Raw genomic sequence first — 15,983 nt, 5'->3', positions numbered from 1 at the left:
TTGGGAGCTGCGGTGACGTAGGAGTGTTATACGACACATTATGTTCTCAAAGTCATTTATCACTTGTTTGATGCTGACTGTGCCACTGGTCAATAGACGCACCAGAGCTTTTGTCACCTCCCTCCCAAGTGCAGACGCGTGGCCTACACCTGCAGGCAGTGTATGGGTGTGTGTGTGCGCTGCGTGTGTGTGTGTATGTGTGTTTGTGTGTGTGTGTGTGTGTGTGTGTGTGTGTGTGTGTGTGTGTGTGTGTGTGTGTGTGTGTGTGTGTGTGTGTGTGTGTGTGTGTGCGTGCGTGCGTTTGCACACTTTTTATTTGGTAGCGTCAAACTACAACCATGTGATGTGACCCCGCCAATGAGCAAAGAAAGGTCAAGATATAAAGAAAAGTGAGTATCTTGGATGGAACCTAAAAAGGGATGGGTGTCATACTATTTAAAGTTCAAACTCCAAAAATATGTACTACCAGAAGAGTAAGAGTGGTGGGTGATGACAACCGTAGAACAGAGAAGCTAAGGTTATTAATATTATTAGCAGTATAGTGGTTGCTCAACGCGTAACTTAAAACACTTGTATCTCAAATCAGCACCACCCATTGAAATGGTGGCGAGCCTTAAGACACACCTGTGCAATAGTCATGCTGTTTAATTGGCATCTTGATATGCCACACCTCTGAGGTGGGTTGGACTATCTTGGCAAAGAAGAAATGCTCACTTACACAGATTTAGACAGACAGGTATTTTGTGAATATAGTAAAAGTTTTAGATCTTTGAGTTCAACTCATGAAACATGAGAGCAAAAACAGAAGTGTTGCCTTTATATTTGTGTTCAGTATATGTATATATGTGTATATATATATATATATATATATATATATATATATATATATATATATATATATATATATATATATATATATATACATATATATATATATGTATATATATATATATATATATATATATATATATATATATATATATATATACATATATATATATATATATATATATATATATATATATATACATATATGTTTATATATACACACATATAAATATATATATATATACACACACAGATGTATATATACATATATATACACACATATGTATATATATACGTATATACACACACACACACACACACACACATATATATATATATATATATATATATATATATATACAGGTAAAAGCCAGTAAATTAGAATATTTTGAAAAACTTGATTTATTTCAGTAATTGCATTCAAAAGGTGTAACTTGTACATTATATTTATTCATTGCACACAGACTGATGCATTCAAATGTTTATTTCATTTAATTTTGATGATTTGAAGTGGCAACAAATGAAAATCCAAAATTCCGTGTGTCACAAAATTAGAATATTACTTAAGGCTAATACAAAAAAGGGATTTTTAGAAATGTTGGCCAACTGAAAAGTATGAAAATGAAAAATATGAGCATGTACAATACTCAATACTTGGTTGGAGCTCCTTTTGCCTCAATTACTGCGTTAATGCGGCGTGGCATGGAGTCGATGAGTTTCTGGCACTGCTCAGGTGTTATGAGAGCCCAGGTTGCTCTGATAGTGGCCTTCAACTCTTCTGCGTTTTTGGGTCTGGCATTCTGCATCTTCCTTTTCACAATACCCCACAGATTGTCTATGGGGCTAAGGTCAGGGGAGTTGGCGGGCCAATTTAGAACAGAAATACCATGGTCCGTAAACCAGGCACGGGTAGATTTTGCGCTGTGTGCAGGCGCCAAGTCCTGTTGGAACTTGAAATCTCCATCTCCATAGAGCAGGTCAGCAGCAGGAAGCATGAAGTGCTCTAAAACTTGCTGGTAGACGGCTGCGTTGACCCTGGATCTCAGGAAACAGAGTGGACCGACACCAGCAGATGACATGGCACCCCAAACCATCACCCAACCATGCAAATTTTGCATTTCCTTTGGAAATCGAGGTCCCAGAGTCTGGAGGAAGACAGGAGAGGCACAGGATCCACGTTGCCTGAAGTCTAGTGTAAAGTTTCCACCATCAGTGATGGTTTGGGGTGCCATGTCATCTGCTGGTGTCGGTCCACTCTGTTTCCTGAGATCCAGGGTCAACGCAGCCGTCTACCAGCAAGTTTTAGAGCACTTCATGCTTCCTGCTGCTGACCTGCTCTATGGAGATGGAGATTTCAAGTTCCAACAGGACTTGGCGCCTGCACACAGCGCAAAATCTACCCGTGCCTGGTTTACGGACCATGGTATTTCTGTTCTAAATTGGCCCGCCAACTCCCCTGACCTTAGCCCCATAGAAAATCTGTGGGGTATTGTGAAAAGGAAGATGCAGAATGCCAGACCCAAAAACGCAGAAGAGTTGAAGGCCACTATCAGAGCAACCTGGGCTCTCATAACACCTGAGCAGTGCCAGAAACTCATCGACTCCATGCCACGCCGCATTAACGCAGTAATTGAGGCAAAAGGAGCTCCAACCAAGTATTGAGTATTGTACATGCTCATATTTTTCATTTTCATACTTTTCAGTTGGCCAACATTTCTAAAAATCCCTTTTTTGTATTCCATCCATCCATTTTGCTACCGCTTATTCCCTTTTGGGGTCGCGGGGGGCACTGGAGCCTATCTCAGCTACAATCGGGCGGAAGGCGGGGTACACCCTGGACAAGTCGCCACCTCATCGCAGGGCCCCTTTTTTGTATTAGCCTTAAGTAATATTCTAATTTTGTGACACACGGAATTTTGGATTTTCATTTGTTGCCACTTCAAATCATCAAAATTAAATGAAATACACTTTTGAATGCAATTACTGAAATAAATCAAGTTTTTCAAAATATTCTAATTTACTGGCTTTTACCTGTATATATACACACATACATGTTTATATACCCACATATGTATATAACATATACATACAGTATATATGTGTATATACTGAATACTATTAATGCGCACATCTATTGTGTGTATATATACACACACATATATATATATATATATATATATATATATATATATATATATATATATATATATATATATATATATATATATACACACACACATTTATACACACACACACACACACATCTAATCAACCAAATATTTTTATGACCCCCCCCTGCAGCAGCTCTATGGACCGCTCCAGGGGTTGCCCTGTTGAAGACCTCAGATCTTTGGATATGGATTTTACCAGAGCTGCACAGGTTGTTTCCCCACTCCTCTTCCACTCCCTCATGATGACATCACAGAGATAGTGGATATTACACACCTTGCTCTCCTCCACTGTACACTTGAGGATGCTGCACAGGTCGTCAGTCGGGTTCAGGTCTGAAGGAAAAAAATGTGGCCGCGGTATCACCTGCAGCTACTTGAGCAAGGCACTTGTCATCTTGAAGGTGTGTTTGAAACTGTAAGCATGTTGGAAAACATGCTTACAACTTATCTGAGGCTGACAACATTTGCACTTATTCATGGGCCTAAAAACCAGGTCTTGCAGGTAAAGTTTTTCCCAAAATAGACACAGTGGTGATTTTAGACTGGCTTTCTAACAAGTTTCCGCACATTTTAGAACGTCCACTTTTAACTCCAAAATCAGCCTGCTGACGTCGCTCACAAAAGCCTGGAGTTAATTCCATATTGCGTAGTATGTGGTTTGGTGGCATCTTCATCCCGTATCATGACATTTTCATGAACAGTTTAAAGGAATGATCAAATATATCTGCCAGGTGCATTGTTGCAGGTTGTGGCTGTATAACTAAATGCATGCATTTCCAAATGATGGGAATATGAGGAAAGTATGGACCTCTCGAGTCAAATTGACGGACCAAGGGAGAGGAGTGTCATTTAAGAACCTGCGTAAAAACTGAGAAAGAAAAGCAGACCCGGTGCTCAAAAATGAGAGAAAGGGAAGATAATACGCTGTTATTCTATTTTGCATCCTCTTCTACTGATATTTTCCTCAAGATTCTTGAGGAAATGCTGAAAGAGCATGAGGAAACACAGGCTATGGATGTCTAAGGAAGAGGAGGGAAGTCCGAAAATAATGTTTTTATATTCTTTTCGCTCATAGTCTTAACCATAACAGTTGTAAAATTCATCATGGACCAGAGCAAAAGCATGTCATTGAATTATCAAAATATTAGTTTTACGTGCCGTTATCCACACAGTCTATCCGGGGAAATGGGCTCCATTTCTGTAGATGACGTCACGCCCAAAAGGGGGCACCATATTGAATCTGGCAAAGGAAAGGGGACGTTTCAAGTATCGTTAATTATCTACCGATTACTCAAAACATTTTTGGTATTATGGGAAATAACTGCTAGATTAATTTTGGTATTCACATGTGTTGCCAGCTATTACAGTAGGGAAATAAAAGTTTTGTACTAATTGTCATGACAGTTTTTGACTTGTGATTTTCCAGTACTTAGTGTTGTTTCCCTTCCAGCGCTTTTGTTTTCTTGTTTCCACTTGTGTGTTTTCATTTCCTGCCACTTTACCTCTGACTTGTGGGGCTGCCTCCCCCACCTGTCCTTGGTTTTCAATCAGATTGCTTCTTATGCATCTGGACAGGGCTGGATCATGGCTACGCTTCCTCGACAATTGCTAGTTTTCTGTGCATTCCCAAGCTGCACAGGTTTTCATTTGCTCTTATTAAATTATGGTACAAACGTATTACCTGCACGCCGCCTCATGTCCTGGGGTCGCTTTGCAAACAATACAGTCTGTTTATGACACTATTGTCCAACCTACCGTATTTTCCGGACTATAAGGCGCACTTAAAATCTTTTTTTTTCCTCAAAACTCGACAGTGCGACTTATAACCCGGTGCACCTAATGTATGGAATAATTCTGGTTTTGCTTACGAACCTCGAAGCAATTTTATTTGATACATGGTGTAATGATAACTGTGACCAGCAGATGGCAGTCAAAAATACGAGATATGTGTAGACTGCACTATGATGGCAATATGACTCAAGTAAACAACACCAACATTTTATATGTTCCATTGAAAATATAGAACATTACACACGGTGCTCAAAAATCTATCAAAATATTTTAGTACGACTTTGGTAAGCTATGAAGCCGCACCGCTTGATGGATTATACTGTGCTTCAACATACAAGTATTATAATGGTGTGTGTATAAGGTAAGACATATTATCTGGCGTTTTGTTTCGCAATATTATGCAAAAGTAAATTTTCTTACCTTCTGGTACCTGCTGATCTGTACTTGGGATCTGCATAAATCTTGCATAAAAAATTGCGCGCTTCCACCTTCGTAGTCCGTGCCGACGCCGTAGTCAATAAGCTTCTTTTTTTCTCTATCTATAAAGTAGCGTAAAGTTCTTACTTATATCTGTCAGTAAACTCGTTATGAAAGCGCTAAAACATACAGGTGTAGTGAGTTTACATTATTCACCCAAGGAACTTTAGTTATTAGAGAGTTCCGGTCGGACGGTTTTTCACGGGACACATTTCCGGTGTTGTTGTTTCCGGATGAGGAGATGCTGCTCTGTTATTGTTTTAATTAAAGTCTGAATGTCATTAAAACAGTGAGCTCCATCTTTTGACACTTCTTCCACTCCCATCCTTGCACGCTACACCGCTACATCAAAGATGACGGGGAGAATACGCTGCCGAAGGTGAGTCACGTAAATAAGACCGCCCACAAAATGGTGCTTCCAGAAGCGACTGTAAGAAAGAGGCTTGAAGATGATCTGTAAAACATAATCCATGCAACATTTTGACCAAACAACCACCATTACATGTTATGTAGACCACAAGGAAGTGTTTTCATTTTAGAAAAAAATTATAATAATATGACTCCTTTAATGTGCCCTATAATACGGTGCGCCTTATATTTGAAAAAAGATCAAAAATAGACCATTCATCGGCAGTGTGCCTTATGGTCCAGAAAATACGGTCATAAAAATGGTTACCGCATAATGTGAGTGTTGCACTCAGTTTTCTATGGACTGGACTCTCACAATATTATGTCAGACCCACTCGACATCCATTGCATTCGGTCTCCCCTAGAGGGGGGGGTTACCCACATATGCGGTCCTCTCCAAGGTTTCTCATAGTCATTCACATCGACGTCCCACTGGGGTGAGTTTTTCCTTGCCCTTATGTGGGCTTTGTACCGAGGATGTCGTTGTGGCTTGTGCAGCCCTTTGAGACACTTGTGATTTAGGGCTATATAAATAAACATTGATTGATTGATTGAGTTTTGTGAGATCTGTGTTGTAAGGCAACAAATAAGAAGAATGCAAAGTTTATTGTTGTTTATGTGAAAAACCTCACCTCCCATGGAGCCATCTTTTTTAACGCATTTGCTTCTGCGTCTGTTTTCCAAACTACAGTGAGTGCAGAGTTGCTGTGGTTTTTCTTACACGTAGTAGTCAGCGTTCCACTGGATTGTTACACTCTGGTGTATGTCTGGACCCCGGGATGCAGAGACGGCAGGCAAGTGCATCAAAGAAGCCCTTTTGATAGGGGGTGCGGATAACTGACAATATAACCTGGTCCCTACACACCGAAGCTCTTGTAAAAAGAGCTCAGCAGCGCATGCACTCTTTGTGTCGGATGAAAAGCGCACAGCTCCCTCCCCCCATTCTCACCACATTCTACAGAGGCATTATAGAGAGCCTGCTGACCAACAGCATCTCTGTCTGGACTGGAGCCTGCAGTGCCTCAGACTGGAAGTCTCTCCAGAGAGTGGTGAGGACGGCGGAAAAGATCATCAGGACTCCTCTTCCTCCTATCCAGGAGATCGCAAAAAGCCGCTGCCTGACCAGGGCTCAGAAAATCTGCAAAGACTCCTCCCACCCCCACCAAGGACTGCTTTCACTGCTGATCTCTAGAAAAAGGTTCCGCAGCTTCCGAAGCAGAACCTCCAGGTTCTGTAACAGCTTCTTCCCTCAGGCCGTAAGACTCTTGAACGCATCATAATTAAATTATCCCCTCAACTCCCCCCAAAAATGGATTAACTCGCTGGAATAAAAAGACAATTTATCGTACATCCATAAACGTGGACGCATGTGGAAAAGTGCAATATATTATCTGTACAGTAATCTATTTATTTATTTATATATATTCATATATATTTATTTATTTTATGTATATGTTTATACATTATTTATATGTATTTATTTATTTGTATATGCACCGTATTGCTTTTTTATCCTGCAGTACCATAAGCTTATGTAACGAAATTTCGTTCTTATCTGTGCTGTAAAGTTCAAATTTGAATGACATTAAAAAGGAAGTCTAAGTCTAAGTCTAAGTCTAAGTTTATTAGGGAAAAACGCAGGTAACGCAAAAATAAAAGAAGTGCAAAAAGAGCAAAGCAAGTGTAAAGCGCAATGTAAACAAAGCAAAATGATCCAGCCCTATCCTACATAAAAAGCATCCTGATTGCTTATCAGGGACAGGTAAGCAACCAGCGCTCAGACAAGCAGTGGAGGTAAACAGGAAGTGTAAAACAAAAATAAGAGCACCGTACAGGAAATAATGCAGGAACTCGGGGAAACTAATAATAAAATCTAAACTGTCATGTGAGATAATGACATGGATAACCATAATAATCCAAAATGTTCTAGTTAAAAATGTGTTAGATAATATAAATAATACATGTTTATTCTAAAAACTGCATTTTATTTGTTTAGATATTTATTTGTATCCATCTAAAAGCATGTTGTTTAAAACATATAGGTTCAAGTTTAAAATGCATATGCACTGAACTTTTGTACTTTTTGTGGCAGTGCACAATAGTAGTAATTGCGTTGAGTCACTTATACAATAAAGGCTTTCCTGAATTTAAATAATGAGGCGCAAAGGAAGCACAATGTCGTCCCCAGCGGGGCGCAGCCCTCCATATTTTGCTGGTGATGGAGCCCCGCTTGAAAAACACAGTTGGAGAAACAAGTCGTCTACAAGCCCGGGTTTTATTTAGATGGATCTCAGTCAGCCCAATACGAATTTTGACCCGACTCATTGTCGGGCTGACTTTCCCGGGGCCGTTCTTCAAACAGGCTTTGAGGAGAGTGAATTGCTTCCCCTCCTCCTCCTCCTCCTCCTCCTCCCCAAAAAAACACTCTCCCCCCGGGCGACGTGGTGCACTCACATGAAACAATGCAATCCACGAAACGTAATATTAATCTCCTGCACCCTGAATGCGCACAAAGAGGTTGCAGAGGGCCCAGGTCAAAGGTCACAGAGGGAGAAGGAACCAACACAAACAATGTAATATAAATAGATTACTTTATTTATTACAAAAAAATGTTTTACACAAAATATATCTGTTTAAATTGAATATTTACATCTGAGGCTAGAACAAGTGCATACATCAGTAAAGACCTCCTATAGCAGGGGTGTCCATAGAAATGCCTGATAAAAAAAAACATGGGGGAGGAAATAGTAAAAATGCATAACACAAGAAGAAAAAGTTGAAATGTTGATGCTTATAACACAAACACTCAAAACAACTCCTTTTTTTTTTCTTTTTTTTTACAATGCATGCTTTGATTCAAAGACTTTGGACACCCCTGTCCTAGAGGATAAAACTACAAACTGTCCCAGGTAGTTTAGCCATCATGGTATTGCTGTCAGGGTCACTTGTAAAAAAAAAATTTAAAAAAAAAATCAGTGTAGAAAAATAAGTCTTCATATATGACAAGTAAGAAATGGGCATCACAAGGAGAAAAAGTTTCATCCTACAGGACGCTGCGTGTCACCCAGTTAATTGCACTTAGTCAGCAGTTTTGTTTTTGTTTTGACACGAACTCCTTCACGTGGTCTGCAGCAGGGGCGGAGGTGGAGGTGAAGATGGGGGTGAAGATGGAGGTGAAGATGGAGGGGAAGACGTGGGACCTCCCATCCTGCTTCCCCTCCGCTGACAATGTTATTGCTCGCACGCACACGCTGGCTTTCTGGCTTTTACGCACAGAGTTCCTGGCTTTTACGCACAGAGTTCCTGGCTTTTACGCACAGAGTTCCTGGCTTTTACGCACAGAGTTATCGGCTTTTACGCGCGTCAATACCGGTCGAACCAGGTGGTGAAGTCCAGCAACTCCTGCTCCTCGGAGCTGAGGGGCTCGTAGCCGCCTTCGTCCGACGAGTAGGAGGAGTGAGGCGACTCTGGGTCGGCCGAGTAGGTGTTGGAAAGCGTCGGGGACGGCAAGCCGCACTGGAACGCCGCCGACACCGCGTCGTGCTCGTCCAAAAGCTGCTGCAAAGCCCGGATGTACTCCACCGCGGAGCGCAGCGTCTCCACCTTGCTCATCTTCTTGTTGGCGGCCCCGTTGGGCACGTGTTGGCGCAGCGTCTGGAAGCCCATGTTGACCTGCTTGACCCGGTTGCGCTCCCGTTCGTTCCGCCGCGCCACCGCCACCGGCTGCTGCGGCGGGATGGAGTAACCCAGGCCGGTGAAGCTCAGGCGCCGCTTGCAGCGCAGCAGTTCGGGCGAGTTGGAGCGCTGTCTCTTCAGCACTTTGCTGCGGTTCTGCTGCGCCGCCGCGGCCGCCGCGTTGCCGGCGTGCACCGCCGGGAGCGCGAAGGTGTAGGCGGCGTGCGTGGTGGTGGTGGTGGTGATGGTCGCCATGGTCCGTGCGTGACAGCTTCGCGTGATGGATGCAAAGTGATGCTCGGCGTGGAGGGAGGGCGGGGGCGGGAGGGGGGGCGCGAGACCGTGCGTGTGTCCGACGTGGGTCTCTCTTGACTGCCGATGTGAGCCAAACGTTGGCAGCACTCCTCTTTTTCAACACGCGCGCACCCCACCCACGCACGCTCCGCGGCCAGGCCCCGCCCCCGCGCTGCGATTCCTCCGCGGGCCAGGCGCGTGGCTCCTGGGGAGCTCAATAAACAATTCGCGCTTTCAGTGCGCGCCGAGCACGCGTTGGCCTCATTTGCATACCAATGTCTGCAACTTGAAGGCCCATTGGTCCATTCAAACCGTGCGAGGAGGGAGGGAGAGAGAGTAAGAGAGAGACATTGGAAAAACTGCTGCTATTTACAAGTTATCTTTACTTTCATGTATACATATATGCATCTATATTGACAGGTATTGCACAATTCTCTAGTATATTTTATTTTATTCTATTATTATTTTTATTTTAATTAGTGTCAACATTTTTTTTTTTAAGGTGCAATGTGACACGACTCTGTCCGCAGATTTCCTTATTATAATAGACCTATATTTTAATTGTACATATTTTTTAATTTCGACAGGTGTTTAAGTTTGATACATTTTAATTGTTTTGATTGTGTTCTAATTCTGGCTTTGGCAACGTAAACGTATGTTGCCCATGTCGATAAAGCCCCTTTAAATTGAAATTGAGAAATTGAGAGAGAGAGAGAGAGAGAGAGAGAGAGAGAGAGAGAGAGAGAGAGAGAGAGAGAGAGAGAGACATTGGAAAAACTGCTGCTATTTACAAGTTTTCTTGAGGTGGCGACTTGTCCAGGGTGTACGCCGCCTTCCGCCCGATTGAAGCTGAGATAGGCTCCAGCGACCCCAAAAGGGACAAGCGGTAGGAAATGGATGGATGGATGGATCTTTACTTTCATGTATACATATATGCATCTATATTGACAGGTATTGCACAATTCTCTAGTTTATTTTATTTTATTCTATTATTATTTTATTTTAATTAGTGTTAACATTTATTTTTTTAAAGGTGCAATGTGACACGACTCTGTCCGCAGATTTCCTTATTATAATAATAGTTTTAATTTCGACAGGTGTTTAAGTTTGATACATTTTAATTGTTTTTGATTGTGTTCTATTGCTGTTTCCCATGTCAATAAAGCCCCTTTAAATTGAAGTTGAGAGAGAGAGAGAGAGAGAGAGAGAGAGAGAGAGAGAGAGAGAGAGAGAGAGAGAGAGAGAGAGAGAGAGAGAGAGAGAGAGAGAGAGAGAGAGAGAGAGAGAGAGAGAGAGAGAGAGAGAGAGAGAGAGAGAGAGAGAGAGAGAGAGAGAGAGAGAGAGAGAGAGAGAGAGAGAGAGAGAGAGAGAGGGAGGGAGAGAGACAGCTCTTTGAAATGCCTTTTGAATTTGACAATGTACCCATGGCAGGCCTTCAAATTAAAAGTCGTCTTTCTTTGGGAGCACAAATACCAAGACGCGCTGTGCTGTTTCCAAGCTGCGGACTATTTGATGGCGTAAGCGTGTCTTTTTATTATCTGTGCACGCTGAGAAATGGACAAAATGCTTTTTTTAATTCGCCTTGCAAAATATGGCAAAGTTAATTTCAGCACCGTCCCAGGGTGGAGAGTTGGTGGACTTTCGTTTCAGAGCATGTGCAAATTTCCAATAAATGTCTTTTTTTGGGGGGAGGGGTAGTTTTTCAGGTTAATTTCTCACTTTACGACTTGTTGGTCTTGCTAAATACTTAAAAACAATAAACTATGTTGTGGCAACCGGACGTCGCCGAAAATACACTACATTAGGAAGAAACGTGGGGATATTGCACCCTCTAGTGGTGGGGGAAAAAAGTCATGACTGCACCTTAATCATAGCGCAGCTAAATTAATAAAGAATATGGCGCTAAAAGTTTTTCGATCGCAAGAAAATGAGATGAATGGCAGAATTTGCAAAGACAACCCGCAAAGATAATGTTTCACTTTATTAAAGTACATCACATGGTTACATGTGCACAACATGCCAGGGAAATGTCTAGAAAGGAGTAAAACTGACAGAAACATAACAGACAAAAAAAACAACCACAATTTCTACCTGAAATAAGATTGAAAAAAAACTGACAAACATATAAACAAATAAATATAAAATACAGTATATGACAAGTACAACTGACACCAACATGGCATATTGGTAAATACATACGTACATAATATGCAATGGATGTCAGACATAATAAATCAACATAATAAGAAATACAATAATTGAGGGTAAATGATATCAGAATAGTTGTGGTTCCTACAAAAATGTAACAATAAAGGAGGATATCAAAATATTTGACATCAGACACTCGAGGTTTTCATTGGATGATAGTAATAATAAATGATTGAATTCAGAATAAATTATATCAGATATTCAATAAATGTTAATAATAAATTAATGAATTCAGGGTGATTTATATTAGAGACTGAGGCATTGAAAATTGATTATAAAATTAATTAATTTAGGATGAATTATATCAGACACTTATAATAATACATCATATAATTTGTACTAAAATGTTCCATATAATACTAATATATTGATTAATTCCGAATAATTGATATCATAATTGGTGGTAGACACATTAGGAAGGAACATGGGATTATTGCACCCTCTAGTGGTGGGAAAAAAAGTCATGACTGCACCTTGATCATAGCGCAGCTAAATTAATAAAGAATATGGCGCTAAAAGTTTATTTATTTTAGCCACCGCTGGCTCTTGCAGTTAATTTGCTCAACGTTTTGAATATTTAAACCAGGGGTGTCAAACTCATTTCAGCTCAGGGGCCGCATGGAGGCAAATCTGTGCACACGCGGGACGGACTATTAAAATCATGGCATTAAAACTAAAAAAATAAAGACAACTTCAGATTGTTTTCTTTGTCTTACCTTGGCCAAAAACAGAACAAACCCATTCTGAAAATATTACAATAAAAATATAGAAAAAAAATACCGGCAGCGGTAAGGTTTAGATCCATGAAGGAAAGAAGAAAGTGAATTAATGTTTATAACTGAAATATGCATAAAAAAATGTGTTTCTTTTATATTCTTTTTTTAATTAATTAAGTAGCGTTTATGACAACATTTTTCCAAAACACAATATAGAATGTGAGATATAACAGGATAATGCATACATTTGTCATTTGTTTTCAAAACAGTTACAAAAAAGTGGGACTCCAAAAATGTACTGTGGGACCCCATTTTTATGACTTGATGGGGTCCCATTTTGAAAATTCCTAGCGCGAACACTGATGGAGTATTGGTGCGTGCAAAACAGCAGCAAGCGGCTGTGGCCTGCGGGCCAGTTATTATACTAATCAAATATCAGAATTAGATAGCCATAGATAAATTATTTTGCGGGACGGATCTGGCCCGCGGGCCTTGACTTTGACACCACTGATTTAAACTATAATTTTTAGTTCTGTTAGTTGTCAAAGTAATCAATAAATACACTCCTGAAATATCCCACTCTCTCTTCAATGATTGAACAGGTGCATTTCATTATTTAGAATATCATTGAAAAGGTCAATTATTTCAGTAGTTTAATTAGGAAAAACCCATAGGTTCACTACACACATTATGAAATATTTCAAGAATGCATTCCTTTAATGTTTAATAATGTTGGTGATTATAGTTTACAGCTAATGAAAACACAAAATTCAGTACTTGATTAAATAAAAATAAAAAAAGTAAAACTGTTTAATAATGTAGACTGCAAAAACGTTTTGAATCTTTACCTTTTATCTTAAGTGTGAGTTGAAATCCTGAAATAAGAAAACCTTTGCACTATATGGAGATACACCTGTATGATTTATTCTGGAGTGTCATCCATTTTTCACTTTTCATTGATCAAGTTGTGGATTGGCTAATGGGTGTTTCAATACAATTTGTACTGGATGAATAACATCTTATCTTAGAATGTAGTTCCTATCTTTCAATAATAGGCAAATATTATTGTATCAAAAGCTTCATGCTCCGTCCTGTATTAGCTCAATTTATAACAACATGTTGGTGGGCTTAAATACAAAGTGGCCAATGAGTATAAAATGTACAAAAAATATTTGTTTTTGTTTTTCGATCGCAAGCAAATGAGATGAATGGCAGACTTTGTAAAAGAGAACCCGCAATGATAATGTTTCACTTTATTAAAGTACATCACATGGTTACATTTGCACACGTCAACACACCAGGGAAATGTTTAGAAAGAAGTACAACTGACAGAAACATAACAGACAAAACAACCCCAAATATCTACCTGAAATAAGATTGGAAAAAAACTGACAAACATCCATCCAAACATATAAACAAATAAATATAGAATACAGTGTATGACAAGTACAATTGACACCAACATGGCATATTGGTAAATACATACGTACATAATATGCAATAGATGTCATACATAATAAATCAACATAATAAGAAATACAGTAATTGAGGGTAAATGATATCAGAATAGTTGTGGTTCCTACAAAAATTTAACAATAAAGGAGGATATCAAAATATTTGATATCAGACACTCAAAGTAGTCATTAGATGATAGTAATAATACATGTTTGAATTCAGGATAAATTATATCAGATATTCAATAAATGTTAATAATAAATGAATAATTCAGGGTGATTTATATTAGAGACTGAGGCATTGAAAAATGATTATTAAATGAATTAATTTAGGAAAAATTATATCAGACACGGTGGTATTCATTAAATAATAATGCATCATTTGTTACGTATAATACTAATACATTGATGAAGTCCGGATGAATGTAATCATAATTGGTGGTGTTCCTTAAACATGTTAGGATATTTGATACCAGACACATATGTATTCAATAAATGTTGATAATAAATTAAATAATTTAGGACACTTAATATCAGACGCTGATGTAATTAATAAATGTTAATAAATGAATGGATTCAGGATACATTATATCAGAGACTGTAGGCATTCATTAAATGATGAGTATAAGTGAGTTAATTAAGGATGCATTATATTATTCATTAATAAATATTTTAATTTGAAATAAATTTTGTTTTTTATTTAATACTAATACATACATTAATTCAGCATAAATGATATCAAATATTAAGATATATGACACTGATGTATTCTCTAAATGTTAATAAAGGAAATAAATTCAGGGTATTTCACACCAGACACTGAACTATTCAATAAATATTGATAATAAATGAAAAATGCAGTTAAATTATATCAGAGACTGTGGCATTCATTAAATGATGATTAAAAGTTAATGCATTGAGGAAAAATTATAGCAGACACTGATTTGTTTTTTTAAATTTTAAATTTGTGATAAATTGTGGCCGTTAACGAATGATAACCCATGAATGAATTTAGGATAAATGGTGTTCCTTAAAAATACGTAACAAAATAAATATCAGAATACTTGATATCAGACACTGAAGTATTTAATAAATGTTAATAAATGAATGAATTCCGGATACATTATATCAGACGATGTGGTGTCCTTTAAATACTGTAATAAAGGAATCACATTAGGATGCATCCACTACATTTATTGGATAATATGAAGGGACAAGCGGTAGTAAATGGATGGATGAATGAATATAGGACAAAGGAATGACCCTGTGTTTTTTTTATTAGATATTGTATGTATAAAGGAATGAATTTAGGATACATTAGATCAGAACATGTGGTATTCCTTAAATACTGTAATAGTAAATGAGTGATATAAGGATGATTGGAAAGTATCATTATGTCAGATGTGTCCTATTAATCTCCATAAAATATCATACTGCCTTTAAACCTAGATTGTGATGTCTTGGGTTTCCTGTTTATTTTAAATAGTGACTACTGTAACAGTTAAATTGTTGTCTTTTCACATGACTGGAATTCCAAATCCAACACAACTGTTCTAAAACTGCCATGTGTCAACTGCAGAGGGCGCCAAAGGATAACACTCTGCACTGCAAAAAGTCAGTGTTCAAAAACAAAACAAAAATAAATACAAAAATTCGGGGTATTTTATTTGAACTCAGCAAGATTATCTGCCAATAGAACAAGAAAATGTGGCTTGTCAAGACTTTCCAAAACAAGTAAAATTAGCTAACCTCAATGAACCCAAAAATATCTTAAAATAAGTATATTCTCACGAATAACAACTGTACTACTGTATGAGTACGTATTTTTTTTATTGTTTCATTGAAAATAAAACCGCAAAGTCCATTTGGCTGTCATCTATTTTAATATGAGACACAATTGTGTCAAAGTCATTATTATTTTTTTCATGCTTGAAATAAGAAATTATTACTTTAAAAAAGTA

General features: G+C 38.6%; 1 protein-coding gene across 1 annotated transcript; it reads right to left on the bottom strand.

Moving 5' to 3' along the window:
* Nucleotides 1–8,283: 8,283 nt before the first annotated feature.
* ascl1b (achaete-scute family bHLH transcription factor 1b) lies at nucleotides 8,284–9,653 on the bottom strand. The gene has a single exon (XM_061969304.2). The coding sequence runs from the start codon at nucleotides 9,603–9,605 to the stop codon at nucleotides 9,039–9,041; it is 567 nt and encodes a 188-aa protein (XP_061825288.2). The 5' UTR covers nucleotides 9,606–9,653; the 3' UTR covers nucleotides 8,284–9,038.
* Nucleotides 9,654–15,983: the final 6,330 nt, after the last annotated feature.

This window comes from Nerophis lumbriciformis, linkage group LG10, assembly GCF_033978685.3.
Source record: "Nerophis lumbriciformis linkage group LG10, RoL_Nlum_v2.1, whole genome shotgun sequence".
NCBI lineage: Eukaryota > Metazoa > Chordata > Actinopteri > Syngnathiformes > Syngnathidae > Nerophis > Nerophis lumbriciformis.
This window is presented reverse-complemented; position numbering and strand designations above follow the sequence as displayed.